The 15,252-nt window shown below is 54.4% G+C and overlaps 1 protein-coding gene across 2 annotated transcripts in view; it reads left to right on the top strand.

Moving 5' to 3' along the window:
* Faim2 (Fas apoptotic inhibitory molecule 2) overlaps positions 1–15,252 on the top strand; it is a 31,104-nt gene that overhangs the window by 2,960 nt on the left and 12,892 nt on the right. Inside the window, exons 2-11 of one of the 2 annotated variants that reach the window (XM_021217189.2) lie at positions 156–354; positions 3,630–3,694; positions 4,084–4,148; positions 4,528–4,581; positions 10,485–10,535; positions 10,793–10,832; positions 11,391–11,428; positions 11,908–11,995; positions 12,166–12,261; positions 14,040–14,093. In XM_021217189.2, coding sequence (XP_021072848.1) covers positions 156–354; positions 3,630–3,694; positions 4,084–4,148; positions 4,528–4,581; positions 10,485–10,535; positions 10,793–10,832; positions 11,391–11,428; positions 11,908–11,995; positions 12,166–12,261; positions 14,040–14,093 — 750 coding nt within the window. Of the gene's footprint in view, positions 1–155; positions 355–3,593; positions 3,695–4,083; positions 4,149–4,527; positions 4,582–10,484; positions 10,536–10,792; positions 10,833–11,390; positions 11,429–11,907; positions 11,996–12,165; positions 12,262–14,039; positions 14,094–15,252 lie in introns of both variants that reach the window. The other variant, XM_021217188.2, reaches the window with a different exon arrangement.

Genomic DNA, 15,252 nt, shown 5'->3' with positions numbered 1-15,252 from the left:
CTCAGAACCCAGGGGTGGGTCTTGTGTGTCCCATCCCCTAGCACAGGTTGGGAGAGCATCGAGGTAGATTCCAGGAATCAAGGGGCTGGTGGGGAGGACTTGTAAGTCTCTGACCCTGGCAACTGCCTCTCTCTCTCTCTCTCTCTACTCTACAGCTCTCTGTGGCTAACAAGGCCCCCGGGACTGAGGGGCAGCAGCATCAGGCAAATGGAGAGAAGAAGGATGCTCCGGCAGTGCCCTCGGCACCACCCTCCTATGAGGAGGCCACCTCTGGAGAGGGACTGAAGGCAGGGACCTTCCCCCAGGGCCCAACAGCTGTGCCACTCCATCCAAGCTGGGCCTACGTGGACCCCAGTAAGTCTGTCAGTGACCAGAGGTTGGAGGGGTAGAGGGAGCGGGGTGAGGGAGGGGACACAGATGGAAAGTCTACAGGAGGGGGTTGCAGACACCGCGTACTTGGTGCAGTTGTGCAGAACAGTAGACAGTGGCTTTGGAGGGTTGCTCTGAGGACGAGGATGCTAAAAGGGAAGAGAAAGGAGAGACACACTGTGGGGCGCTCTCAGCTAGAGAAGGGGGGACTCTTTACAAATCACTGAGCTAAGGCAACTGGAGGGGGTGATAAGGGACAAAAGCCAAGTTCTAGTCTAAGAAGGCCCTCGTAGAGGCAGGCAGTGGTGGCACATGCCTTTAATCCCAGCATTTGAGAGTTAGAGGCAAGCGGATCTCTGTGACTTTGAGGCCAGCCTGGTCTACAGAGTGAGTCCAGGACAGTCAGGGTTACACAGAGAAACCCCATATAAGCAAGTAAGTAAATAAATAAATAAATAAATAAATAAGCCCTCATAGAAGGAAGAACACAGACCAGGGGTTAGAAGAGATCAGAGCAGTCAGGAAGGGTTCGTGATGGTCCATGCAGCCATGATCTTGACGGTGCAGATGCCCTCTGGGTGGGATACAGCATTTATATAGAGATTGATCTGAAACCTGGGTGGGACCAGGCCTCTGTGAGGCCTAGGGTTGTCAGAGAGCAAGGGACAAGGGGTTCCCCTCCCAGTTTCTCTCATCATTTCCTCTCCTTCCTCTGGGTTTTGCAGGGGTGGGCAGGCACAGAATGGGGTAGGTGTGTGGGAACTACGTGGCTGGCCAGACATGAGTCACCAACATCTTTATCAATAGTGACATTCCAGGATCCCAGCAGTGGCACCTGAGCCGTCTGGCTGAGCAGCTGTGAGGAGGGACCCTTGAGTCCTCAGCCGCAGGCTGGTGAGATGGCTCAGCAGGTGCACGCACCTGGCCACGAAAGCCTGATGACCTCAGTTCTACCCTCGGGTTCCAGGGCAGACAGTGCAAGAAGAGAACTGACCCCAGAAAATTAGCCTCTGGCCTCCACATGTGCATCATAGCATGCATGCACCCAATTCGTAAACCCATGCACACATGTACATACACGGTCACGCATGCACTTGCATGTAATAATAACATAACTTTTTTTTTTTTTTAATGTAAACTTTCAGACCTTTCGGGGAGGTTTCTCTGCCGCTCCTCCACTGCCCCTCCCCCACTGCGAGTCTCTCACTGCCCATAAAGTTCTAGAAGAGATCTGAGGACAATACCCCTCACAGAGCCACCATGGTCTGTGTCTCTTCCAAAAATATCCTTCGGTCCAGAGCACAGGCGCCTTACTCCAGTGTGGCATACTGGAAGGTCAGTGCTGGTGAGGGAGTTCTTCGCCTTCTCGACTCTCCTGCGCTGGTTGCCGGGATGGCTGCTTTATTTAAGGACGACCCTCTAAGCCTTTATGGTGGAAGGGAGACTGATCCTTGCAGTCAGCAGGTGACAAACATTCACTCGTGAGAAGTGTCCTGGGGATGCAGAGTCCTGTCTGTGGCTCTGCTCTCTGGAGCTGACCGTCATACATGTCTACCACAGTGACTCGGGTGTGGCAACAGAAAGCTGGGTAGCTCCCTGATTGACCTGTTGGGCTCTATGGGCTTCTGAAGTCATTCTCTCCAGCCCCACTGTCAAATACCCCTTTGAACTGCCCCTACCACCCCACATCTGTCTTCCTGGTCACTTACTGCTCTCCCAACTCTATTTCTAAGAATGAGCTAGCTCCCATTCTCTCCATGATGGTTGGGGCTCCAAGGACCAAGCTCTGCCGTATAAATTTCCCTTCCCTCTTGTACCCCCATTCCCTTCCCTGGACACTCTAGCTTCCGTGACCAAGAATCAATAAGGGACACCCAGTCCTCTCTGCTGAGCCATCTCACCAGCCTGAGGCTGAGGACTCAAGGGTCCCTTCTCACAGCCAGTAGCAATGGTCCGGCAGGCTGCTCAGCCTGACAACCAAGGTGCCACTGCTGGGATCTTGGGACTGTCACTATTGGTGAAGAAGTTGGTGACTTAGGTCTGGCCAGCCAGTTAGGGAAGATTTTCTGTGTCCATGTAGAGCTCTGAAGGTGTGTCTCGAGTTAGCATTCGAGGAGGAAACAATGAATGTCCCTCAGAAAGCACCTGGTGGGTCGGGTCCAGGAGCAAGGCGGCAGGTGGCTGAACAAATTGTAGTCAGGCTGAGAACATGGGTCGGAGGACTGTTCAGGATGAGAGGTGGCCGGAAGACTGTGCTCATCCTCAGCCAAGTAGTGAGCTCGAGACCGGCCTGGTCTGCTTGAGACCGTGTCACAAAAAAGAAAACAAAAAGAACTTGAACTTGAGTGGTGAGCAGGAGAGGAGCCATTGAAGAGCTCTAACCAGGCAGCGTCATGGTCATCTCTGAGAGACTAAGGCAGAGGCTGTTGCTGGGAACGAGGGAAAGATTAGCCGAACCTGATGGGACCAGGGTGGATATGTTCAGGGCTTGAGAATGGCCCTAAGGAGGGGCACAGGGCAAAGACAGTGCATCCTCCACTAGGCACAGAACATGCAAATTTTCTGGTTGTGGTCTCTGTGAAGTGAGCCCATTGCCAAAACCAAAAAAGCCCCAGAAGGTTCTGGGTCACACAGCTTGTCCCACAGGTTGATAGATCCACCTATGGGTCCATTTGGCTACAGGATCTTTACTCCTGCAAAAGCCAGAGCTTTGGGGCCTGGCCTGGACCCTAAACACTACGCTCTCCCTCTTTCTGGATCTCCTTCCCAGCTGCCCACTGGCTTACAGTTGAGCATTGGTGGATCCAGCCTTCTGTCTCAGCCCATGAGCCTTAGAGCAGCCAGAGTCAGGCAGAATATTTGGTCTTAGGACACATTGTCTGGCCAGGAATACTGGCTGCTCCTTGCTGATTTGAAACAGCTGGAGTGTCCAGGGACACACGAGGGAAGGGACATTTGTATTATAGAGCTTGGTCCCCAGAGCCCCAACCATTGTGGAGGAATAGGATGGGAGAGAGCTCATTCCTAAAATCAGAGAGAGCAAGAAGTGACCAGGAAGACAGATGTGCGGTAGGCAGGTGTGGTCAAAGGGGTATTTGACAGTGGGACTGGAGAGGAAGACTTCAGAGGCCCAGAAAGCCTTTGACATTCTCATGTCACGTCACGGCGTTGACATGAAGGCTGGGTTGGCAGCAAACTCTCAGAGCCTCTACCCACCTACTCAGGCGGCAGCTCCGGCTATGAAGGTGGTTTCCCCGCAGGACACGAGCATTTCACCACCTTCAGCTGGGATGACCAGAAAGTTCGCCGGCTCTTCATCAGAAAGGTGACCACTTCTCTCATGCTCTGGGCTGGAGAGAGGGCAGTGAGGGGTTTGGGGCCCTGTGTGGAACCCCCCCGGTTGGCCCAGCCTCTGCCTGCAGAGGGCTTTCCCCCTCTTTCGCTATCCCAGCTTATGGCTGCTCCTGGCATGTGCTTCTGAGGTCTCACCCAGGACCCTTGCACCTTGTCTTCTGAGCTCTGTAGGCGGCTCCACCTGAGGGTATGGCACCCTTCCTGTCCCTCCACTTACCTGAATCTGCCCAGCGGCCCTGGGAAGGAGGGTGGATGTATCCAGTAGGGAGGACTGGATTCAAATGAGTCCCTGGGAGCTGGGGTCTTCTCAGAGGCTTGCTGGGGTTCAGGTCTCCCCAGACTCATCATTCCCTCTCTCAGGTCTATACCATCCTGTTGGTCCAGCTGCTGGTGACCTTGGCTGTGGTGGCTCTCTTTACCTTCTGGTGAGTTAGCAATGTGGACCGATGCCTTCCGGGAGAAGCGGGGCTAGGCCTGGGACAGGGGGATTACATCAGTCCTCTCCTGGAACACCCACTTGGAGAGATGAGGCTGGGTGTGCATCCTGCAAGAAGTTCCCCAAACAGTGTGGGGTGGGCCCTGCCGCTCTCTGGGACGCTTCATTTGGCATTGCTCCAGTCACTCCACCAGGCTCCTGTAGGTCCCAGCCTGCCTATGTAGATAAGCCTAGTCCCGCCTCCTTTCTCTGAGTCCACGTGGGGCAGGCACAGACATTGAGCAGAAACAGACCTGGGCTAGCCTCTGACCCTGGGCTAGCCTCTGACCCTGGGCTAGCCTCTGACTCTGCCCCGTCTTTTTCCGCAGTGACGTCGTTAAGGACTATGTCCAGGCCAACCCAGGCTGGTACTGGGCATCCTAGTGAGTATTCCCCACCCCAGGTTCCTTCCTAGAGATGCCCACCGTGTTCCGTGGAAAGATCTAAGTCATCATATTGCACATCTGAGGGGGGGGACCTCAAAGAGCCGCAGCATGGCCAGAAACAACTTTTGGGTTGCTCAGATCTGACAGCTGGAGGTGGGGGGCAGGTGTCAGCCTGGCCGGGGGTGGGGCTAGGGGCCTGGGATGGAGAGAGCTGGTACCTTGACCCTAGGAGGGAAGGGGCTGGAGTATTTTGACCTTCTCTAATGATAATGTTGCTACTCCTATTAACATTGTTATTAATGCTTATGAAATTATTAATCATAAGATCCACCACTTAACGAGCACCTAATTAAGGGCTGGGCATTGTTTTGTGTGCTCCGTGTATAGTATTGCATTTGATCCTTAAATCTACTACGTATGATTACCTCAGAAGACCTTAAGACTCAGAGAGGTTGGGTAATTTGCCCAACATCACACAGCTAGTCGGTGGCAGAGCTGGGTTCAAGTTAAGACTTGTGCTCTTAATCCCCTGCTTGGCAGTCTCTCCTGCCCGCCAGCCACTTGGCCAAGAGTAGTCCTGCACTCTTTAAGGAACATGGCGGGCCATTTGCAAGAAGAATCTTGAGGCTGTAGGTGACTCGGACCCTCCTTCCTGGTAACTAAGGAATAAATTGGGGGTATTTCCAGGCCAGAACCATCCTAGACTCAGAAAACTCTTCTCTCCATGGTCCCCATTGGCATCCAGTGTGAGCCAGCCCTGTACCGGGGCTACTGGCAGGAGGCCTCTGCCTATAAGAGAACAGTGGGTGGTGTGCAATCAAAGGAGCTTGTGCAGTTGTTAGGGATGGGTGATGTAGACTTCCCAGGGTGGACAGGATTGGGAGCATTGCTGCAGGGGCTAAACTGACAGACGAACAGACGGACATCCCAGAGAGCAGCAGGGCCTTTGGGGCTAAGCATCAAGACATAGCATAGCAGAGGAGCCAGCACACGGACTGGTCCAGCCTGTTCTTCAGTAGGGATCCAGTGTGGAGCTGGGCCCAGCACAAAGCCCCCACGAGCCACCAGAGTCTAGAGTGAACTTTTCGTTAGCACAAGTGGGCCAGAGAGTAACAGTGAAGAACCGTCCCAGGATTCCAGGAGTAGAGACGTCCGTCCATCCATCCATCCATCCATACACAGAGCCCTTCCTAGGGCCCAGGACAGAGAGACAGTCAGCAGCCCAGGAGGGAGGGCTGAGTCCTGGGGAGTTGGGAGGAACTGTGCGCACATCTAATGAGGCCCCAGGGATGGCCACCTTGGCCAGCCCGCACAACAGGTTGGCATGGCTCCTAGCACGTCAGCACCGGCTGGCAGGCGTAGCTTCCCCCGCACCCCTTTCCCCAAACCTTGGAAAATGGTGTCCTGGCCCCTTTTCTGTGGCACAGTCTGTGGGATTCCATGTCCTGAGTTCCTGCTGGCAGACACAGCTGAGGGAGGTGGGCAGAGTCCATTGGACTGTGCCAGAGAGGAAGGGACGGGGAGGGAGGGAGGGAGCGTCTAGCCTTGGAAGGGTGACATTCAAGGAGAAAGCAGTGATGAGCAGGTGGAAAGAGGTGGGGGAATGGGCGTGGCCTCTGCTCCCCTGGGATGCCACAAAGCTTTCACCAGTCTGCCACTTCTTCCTGCAGAAGGCCTACCTGAGGGTCTACCCTGCCCTCCACACCCCTTTAGTCTCTTTATCCTGCCCCTGAGTCTCACCTCCTCACCTCCCGTGTATCAAATGCTCCCTGAGGGTTCCCTTCTTGTCTCTTCCTGTTGTGACAGCATTTATAACAGTGAGAATAAAACAGCTCTTTTTAATGTGAGAGGCGTCATGCCAAGTGTTTCCTGTATAGCTTTAACAACTCCGTTTTACAGATGAGGAAACTGAGGCAGAGAGAAGCCCCTGAGCATCGGAGCCAGGGTAGAAAGCTAGAACCTCCTGACAACTTGCCCACCTGTGCACCGCTGGCTGGAGCCCCGGCACTAGGGCTAGTCAGCTGGGAAAGGCTAGTGAGTTTAGTGCCTGGTCTTCCCTGAGTCTCAGTCCCATCTGACACTAAGACTGTCTCAGGCCCTGGGGCTGAGGCTTCAACAGGAAACCAACTAACTGTTCTTGCTCACACACAACCCCTCTCTGTGAGTCCCAGCAGCCCTGGCTTTCTCAAGGACCCTGTCGTCTCATTCCACTGGGTTCTCTCGTAATTGTCTGATTGCTCCCACTGAGCGAGGTGTCTGTGGCAGAGCAGAGGGACCAGAGAACAGCAGGCAGAGGAGGAGAAGCGTGAGGTGAGGGCTGGGTTGGGGGTGGCAGGGGAGAGCTGTCAGTCAGCCAGCTTCTAATGACAGTAAGCAGCTCCCATCCACGAGTCCAGCGCAGCGCCAAACCTGGGCTAAGTGTTCAGGCTGCACCTCCCGGAGCTGGCAGGTGGTCCTACTGTTTGCAGTACAAGGGACTCATCAGGCTCTAAAGCTGTCCCATGGTCTTTGGAATTCTGAGTCTCTCCGGCCTTCCCTCTGATGCCCGTCTTAAGGGTTGAGGAACTAAGAGAGTGCAGAGAAAAGGACATCTGGGCTGGCTCGAGTGACAAGAGGCACACAGCTAGGTGTTATTACTTTCATAGTTGTTGAAGTGACTGAGACTGAAGTGTTCCATAAGTGGAGCAGAGTGCCAGAGAACTTGCTTTTTTCTTTCTTTCTTTTTTAGTTATTATTTTACGTGAGTACACTGTAGCTGTCTTCAGACACTGCAGAAGAGGTCATCAGATCCCATTACAGATGGTCGTGAGCCACCATGTGGTTGCTGGGAATAGAACTCATGACCTCTGGAAGAACACTCAGTGCTCTTAACTGCTAAGCCATCTCTCTAGCCCCTGAGTATTTCCACTAGGGACAGGAGGGTTCTGCTGCCCTGCATGTGCAGGATGGCCACAGCTCTGGCACCTGGCATCCAGTTGCAGTGGAACCTCCAGGGTTCACATTCCAACGCTGCCTGCTTTGTTACTGTTTTGGTTGTATTTGAAGGGCACTGGCTGGTGTCAGGCTACAAGTTAGGTGGCAAGAAAAAGAAGCTGGCCTCCGGGTGCCACAGGGGAGCAGGAACCATTCGAGCTGAGCTGGCTGAGGTGACAGTCAGAGCTGCCTGTGCTACAGGGAGTCTCGGTCTTGCAGTGGAGTGATGGGCATGTCCCAAGGGCGAAGAACAGGTTGTGATGAGAAGCAGGAGGGTGGGTGGGGTACGGTGATAGTCGAGGTGAGGAGCCAGCGGAGGGTGGACTGTGCTGTAGGTGTGGCCAAGTCTTCGGGGGTGGGGAACTTGTGTTCTGATCGGCCAGTAGTGTGGAGAGCAGAAGACTGGGCTGTAGTCCCAGCCAGAGCGAGAAAAGAGAAAGAGGTGGCCCAACTTCAAAGGGAGGTGGCAGAGATGGAGTGGAGAGTGAGGTCTGAGTGGGAGGCTGAGCAGATGCAGGTGATTAATTGGGTGTGGCGGGCGCACAAGCGCCAAGACTGATGCTGCGACCTCTGGCTGGGCGGCTGGATGGTTTCAGCATCCTTAGCCGTGGGGGTGCAGAGGCAGGGGGAATGCCGAACTCAGCTCTACCCCACCATGTCTGATATGTTTCTGAAAAGCTTCTGTTCCCTGGGCAGCCAAATAGATGTTCCAGTCTAGCGCAGAGAGGGAAAAACGGAGATCTAAAGTATGGTTCATCCATTGTCAGGTGAGCGAGCCTAGCTAGGGAGAGTGGGGGAGGGGGGTCTGTCTTGAAGAATCCAGCTCCTTTAGAGTCTCCATAAAGGAGACTGAGAAGGAGTGGCCAGGAAGGGAGGAGGGAACCCAAAAGTGTGTCACTGTGGAACTGGGGAAATAATAGGAGTGACCAGACATCCAGCTCAGGTAATGTAAGGACCAGGTGACAACCGAACTCAACAGGGTCACCCTGTTGTGACAAACCCAGCTCTCCTTACGTGGGTCTGAGGCCAGGTTGTTGGGCGGGTTGGGGAGATGAAGAGACACTGAGTGGACTCTCTCGGGAGAGCTTCTGAGAAGCCAGAGCTGGAGCCAGGGAAGATGCTGAATGAAGATGGGGAGAAGCCAAGGAGGTGACCCCAGGACCGTTAAAGTCAGCTGTCACTGGGCTTTTGAGGGCCTGGGACCCAGAGCGCAGACTGGGGGTATCAGCCTGGGAAAGGGTTGAGAGGTAGGAAAACTGGTAGCGCTACGTGAGGTTTGCAGGTGATGGCTCAAGAGCCACAGGACCCTCCCTCATTACCTCAGATCTTTCTGGAATATAGCAGAGAGTGAGGCAGCCTGGGAGATTTAGGGAAGGAGGAGGCTGTTTGGAATTGCTGTCATGGAGGGCAGGTGAGATTCTGAGGAGCTAGAGGAAGAAGTGCAAAACCACACTGAGGGGCTGCTGAGCGTGGAGGCTGTGTGTTGGTAGTCTGTCTTAGGAGCGCCCCCGCCCCCCATCTTCCATCACCTCGTCTTTGACCCTTGCTTTCCAAAATACTCTTCTTAGCAGTCAACCACCGGCTGGCCACTTCCCACTGGACGCAGCCGCCCGATCCACAAATTGACTCCGCTTCCCGTTCTGCTCGGTGTGGGAAGGCTAGTCAGTGCCGAGCCCACAGCCTGGTAGGGAAGCCAGAGCAGCTAAGGGGCTGGCTATAGGTAGGGACAAGAGAGGCATCCTGTGGTGGTGGCTGGAAGGCAGCTGCAACTGGCGAGCACCTTGGTTTCAGCCCTTCCACAACAGGGTAGCTTCGAGACCGTGGACAAGTCACCTGACCTCACCGGTGAAGGAGAACACAGCCCAGGAAGAAGGGAGGACTGTGTCAATATTTATTAAACACAACCCAAAACAAACATCGACCGAGTTCGACATGGCCCATGTAGGTGGTTCCAGGCCAGACAGAGGTACATGAAGAGATCTTGCCTCAAAAACTATATAAGTAAAAAAATAAACAAGTATCTACTGTTTCTGAGGCAGGGTCTCCCACGGAGTAGGCTAGCCTCAGACTCCATAAGTAGATCAAGATGCCCCGGAGTCCCTGGCTCTCCGACCTGTACTTTCCGTGTGCCGGATTGCATCACACACCATGGAGTCCAGCATGGGCATTTTTTTTATTTTTTATTTTTTGTAATGCATGTGTATGGGTATGCGCACGTGTTCATGTAGATCTGTGTGAGTGTGCACGTGTGCCTGTGTCTATGGAGGCCAGTCTGGGGTGTCATCCTCAGGAAAGCCACCTACCTCCTTTGAAACAGTGTCCCATTATTCTGAAGCTCCCCACTGAGGCTAGATGGGCTGGTCATCAAGCTGAACCCCCCCAAAAAGCCCCCTTCCTGTCTATGACTCTCTGAGAGCTGGGTCTCCAAGAGCGTGCCACCATGCCCCTTCACGTGGGTTCTGGGGATGGAAGGCAGGTCCCTCATGCTCGCTGGCCACACGCTTCTCCCTCTGAGTTACATCCCGAGCCCGTGGGTGTGACTGAGCGTTTTTAACTAAGGTCTCTTAGCTGAGTCGGGCGATGAAGTCTGCAGTCTCGGGACACGGGAGGCTAAAGGGGGAAGCTCACTGAGAGTTCAAGACTAGCCTGGACTACATAGTGAGACTGTGTTTCCCAAACCAAACACACTAACGACAACACGGGTCTCCGAGGCCGCTTGGGTTGAGCGGTAAGATCGGGAAGCCGTAGCTCCTAAGATTTAATACTGCTGGAGGCAGGCCTGTCCCACCCAACCCCACCTCCCCATGTTGTAGTTGGACCACCATCCTGCCTGGTATAGTTTGGGTAGGGGTGGCAGCGTAGGACCAGCTGCTAGGTAGACAGGCTCAGGAGAGACCCTCTGACTAGCCCACCTGTCTCTCTCACAGTGCCGTGTTCTTTGCAACTTACCTGACTCTGGCTTGCTGTTCTGGACCCAGGTAAGGTCGTGACTTGGAGGGGGTGGGGTGGGAGTTGGGGGGCTGCCCGTGGGACTATTAGCAGAATCTGAGCCCTGCCTTCCGTCAGGGTGCTGCGCAGCCCTGAGAGGACCTCATCCCTCTCTGGAGTCAAATGGGCCACAGCCCGTCTGCCCTTCCTTTTGGCCTCTGAGGCAGATGGGCTGATGGGCGCAGACGAGAGAGGCTCTGCGGAGTGCAGAGTATCTGTCCTCTGATGCCTGTGACTTGCCTTTCAGGAGACACTTCCCTTGGAACCTGATTCTGCTGACCATCTTTGTAAGTGACCGACCAGGGTGACAGAGGCTGCGTGGGGATGGGGGCGGGACAGAGGCGCGGGTTTTGAGGACCAGAGAGTCTAAACAGGGGCATCCAATGTGAGGCCCCTGTGGAGTAGGGGGTTGACCCTTCTACCATAGCATCTCGTCCTCCCTCCCTCCCTCCGTGGGATGAAGCCCCCCCCACTGCCCTGTGTCCCCAGTCTCTTGTCCTTGAGAGGTTGTGTGGGAGTCCCAGACAGAAGCAGGGTAATGAAGAGAAGGCGCTCACTGGGAGAAAAAGGCTGCCTAGGAGATAAAGGGACACCTAGCCTGAGGAGCCTGCAGGCTGGCCAGGGAGACACTGTTTAGCTGGGCCTTGGTCCTGAATGGAAACCCATATGGGAGAAAGCAGGCTCAGCACACGGAATATATATATATATATATATATATATATATATATATATATATATATATATATAGTATATGCATGGGGGGAAGGGCCAGGCTAGAACTTGAGGGTGCCTGGGGCCCCCGAGTCCACATGAGGTAACATCCCTTCCCCCTGATCTCCCTGCAGACCCTGTCCATGGCCTACCTCACTGGGATGCTATCCAGGTAAAGGGACAGGAGTGGCCTAGGTAGGCTTGCAGCCAGGGTCTGGCCACATCTAAGGGAAGCTCTCCAGGAACTCCATCTTTCCAGGGAGCTCTTGGATGGGGGAGGGACCCAGGCAGACTGGGCTGCCTTGGCTTCGATGTCTCCTCCTTAGGCACTGCAGGGCCAGTGGCTCCAGACCCAAGCAGGCTGTTGGGGTTGGGGTGAGGGATGGTGTTGAGGAAGATGATGTCATCCACGAAGTGACTTTAAAGCCCCGGGCTCCTGGTAGTGTAGACTGCCCTCAGACACCAACGTAAACTCACCCCGCTCTGCCTATTGGGGAGCTTCACCCCAAGAGTGAGTGACAGAGAAGCTCAGGAAGCTGTGAGCCGTGGGAACGTAGGTCATGAGGTCAGCTTCCAGCAGGAAAGGGCTGTCCCATGAGAGGAGGGATGGGGAGCGGGGAATCCTACCGACGAACCCCTGCCCGTCCTCAGTTACTACAACACCACGTCTGTGCTGCTGTGCCTGGTCATCACGGCTCTCGTCTGCCTCTCGGTCACCATCTTCAGTTTCCAGACCAAGGTCAGCTCTGGAGCCTGGGGGCAGGGGAGGGCTCGGGAGCCAGGGGTCTGTGTGGGGCTGAGGAGAGGCAGAGGCCTGAGCTGGGTCTGGGGGTGCTACATGGGGTTACACTGGGTTATGGGGGTGAGTGCAGAGTTTGCGGGTGCTGACAGCGGCCCGTGTCCCCGCAGTTTGACTTCACCTCCTGTCACGGTGTGCTGTTTGTGCTGTTCATGACCCTCTTCTTCAGTGGACTCCTCCTCGCTGTCCTCCTGCCCTTCCAATACGTGAGTCTCGGCCTACCAGTCCTCGAGGGAGGTGGAGATAGCTCAGGGTGCATGCTCTCCTACCCCTGCAGGGCCACCCAGGGCCAAAGCCTCGCGGCCTGCCACCCTGGCCCTCCTGGCACCTGCCCCCAGGTGTGCTGGCAGCATATGCAAGCAAACAAGGAGGCTTTTCTTGGCAGGCCTGGGCACCGGCCCAGCTCCGTGAGCCGCATCCGGCTTCACTTTCCCGGCCCTGTCCTGCAGGTGGAGGAAGGGGGAGCTGAGAAAGATACAATGGGGCTCCAGCCCCCCCCCCTGCAGGCTCAGGGGCCCTCCTGGGGGACCAGCTAAGTCCAGAGAGGCAGAATCTGGTTAGCCATGCAGGAGGGGAATTGACAATGTCGCAGGAGCAGATTTCCCCACCCCATCTCACAAATGCCCATCCACCAGAGGGCTCTTCCAGGGACTCCGATTGGCATCCTGCCTGCCCAAAAGAGTGCCTACTGTATAGCAGCTGAAGCCACCAATGCTGGGGAACAGATTGGAGACGTGACAGGTGGTTCAAATCCTAATAAGAACACAGGAAAGAATGAGTTGGATCTATTAGGGACTCAACAACATTCTCTCCAGCCACATCCGGTACCTGGTCTCCCGTGGCCTCTTGTCTGCCAGGCTTAGATGGTATTCCTTATCCCCTCTAACACACTTCCATACTGCCCAGCCCCAGCCTCCGGGCAGTTGGCACCAAGTGTAGGGTGTCAAGGTTGACTCCTTGGCTCTTCCCAGGGTCCTGTTGACGAAGGGAGGGGCCAGAGCCGGCCTGGGAGCCTCTGTGTATCTAGGATGGGAGGGGGCTACAGGAAGGAGCCCCAGAACTTCAAAGCACCCTTTATTGACCCATGTTGAGCTGATGGGATGTCTTTGTTTCCAGGAACCTTCTAGAAAGTTTTCTGAAAGGGATCCACAAAGGGTAGTGCACCTTATACTTGTGACTCTTTGTTTGCGTTCCCAGTGGGGGTGAGCACAGGCTGGAAAGGTACTGCTCTGGCCTCCAGAGTTTATGAGTACACCATTGTGAGCCGTCGTGTGGTAGTTTATGAGTACACCATTGTGAGCCGTCGTGTGGTAGTTTATGAGGTTGCTGGGAATTGAATTCAGGACCTCTGCTCACTCCAGCCCTGCTCTCTCTGGACCAAAGATTTATTTATTATTATATGTAATATATTACATTACACAAATGTTATATTATAAGTATTATATTACACAAATAATACATTTATTTTATGTAAGTACACTGTAGCTGTCTTCAGACACACCAAAAGAGGGCGTCAGATCTCATAACAGATGATTGTGAGCTGGGATTTGAACTCAGGGCCTTTGGAAGAGCAGTCAGTGCTCTCAGCTGCTGAGCCGTCTCTCCAGTCCCTCCACCTGAGCTCTTGTTTCCAAGGCAGAGATGGAGGGCTCTCTGTGGAGGAACAGACCCCAGATAGAGCAGGGATGATTTGGAGACCTGAGGAGGAGCCTAGAGCCCGACCAGGGCTGACAGAATGACTGGCAAACAGGATGAGTCACCCTTGGCCAGCCTGAGCCTAGGGCTGTGCTTCAAGGGAAGACATGTCAGGTCTGTGGGAAGCCCCTGTGGGAACCACTGTGAGCACCCCAAAAATCCCCAGCCTCTCTCAGACTGGGGCTTCTTAGGAGTTCTTCCATCCTTGGGACTGACCCTCCCCCAACTTCTGGCACCTCCACCAGCCAGCCGTCCTTTTTGCATGCTAACAATCTTTCCTCTCCCACAGGTCCCCTGGCTCCATGCGGTCTATGCTGTACTGGGAGCGGGTGTGTTCACGTTGGTGAGTTTGGCCCAGCCCCTGGGGCCACCTTCTCAGCTTTGTGACTCTCTCCTCAGACCCTTCCACCCTGTGTCTTCCTTATGGTCTCTATGGAACCTTTTGGCAGCACCCTAGGGTAGGGCTGGTGCCGTGCTCATTCGGGGAATCTCTGAGCAGGGAGGGCGTGGGAAGGTGAGAGCATCAAGGTGGCCAGAGGGGCCTAGGTGACCAGGACTAAGAAGGTTATTCTGGCAGAGCACAGGGATATCTGGCTGTGTGGACCAACTTAATAAGTCCTAGAGCAGTCTGGGAAGAGTCTCCAGAGGGAATTCCGTCTTTACTGTTCTCACCAAACTCAGTTAACAGTGATAGCTCATTCATTTCTTTACGTACGTATGTATATACTTATTTGTCTTTTAAAAACAAACTGTCCTTGAACTTTCGATCCTCCCACCTCAGTCTCTAGAGTCTGGTATTATCGGCATGCACCACACCTGGGGCTCAGCTAATATTTATCCAGCACTCACTGTCCCTCAGCCGACTCTCTTTTGTTCTTAATTCACACACCACACCTAGCAGATAGGTCCCACTCTTCTGCCATCACAGTGAAGAGGAAGTCCAGAGATGTCAGATAACATGTTGAGGTCATCCTAGGACATGGTAGGACCAAGCTGGGAACTTGGATGTCTGGTTCCAGAGGCTGGGTGGAAAGTGCCTAGAAGCAGATACCCAGGCAACATGGCCAAAGATGGACAGATGCCTGCCCAAAGTAGCCCGGCCCGACATGTCCGTGAGTCAGGTAGACCCCAAGCACCTGGATATGTACTGCAGGAGACATGCCAGGTGTCCATGACATCATGGGAAGCCATGCAAAGAGATTCTCTCTCTCTCTCTCTCTCTCTCTCTCTCTCTCTCTCTCTCCGCCCCCCCACCCCCTGGTTTGCTCAACTACACTAAGTAGCTAGAGTCCCAGGTTTGTCACAAATTCCAGAGACTCAAAGATGACAAGAATGTCCAGCGTCTCATTGTGAGGTAGACAGCACTGATGTAAGAATTGCCTCATCTGTTCTCCACCCACCCATCATGGCGGTACTCACCCACCCACCCATCACGGCGGTACTCACCCACCCACCCATCACGGCGGTACTCACCCACCCACCCATCACGGCGGTACTCACCC

This window comes from Mus pahari, chromosome 17 (genome assembly GCF_900095145.1).
Source record: "Mus pahari chromosome 17, PAHARI_EIJ_v1.1, whole genome shotgun sequence".
Taxonomy (NCBI): Eukaryota; Metazoa; Chordata; class Mammalia; order Rodentia; family Muridae; genus Mus; species Mus pahari.
Note: the sequence above shows the minus strand (reverse complement) of the source record. Positions and strands in the feature narration are given on the sequence as shown.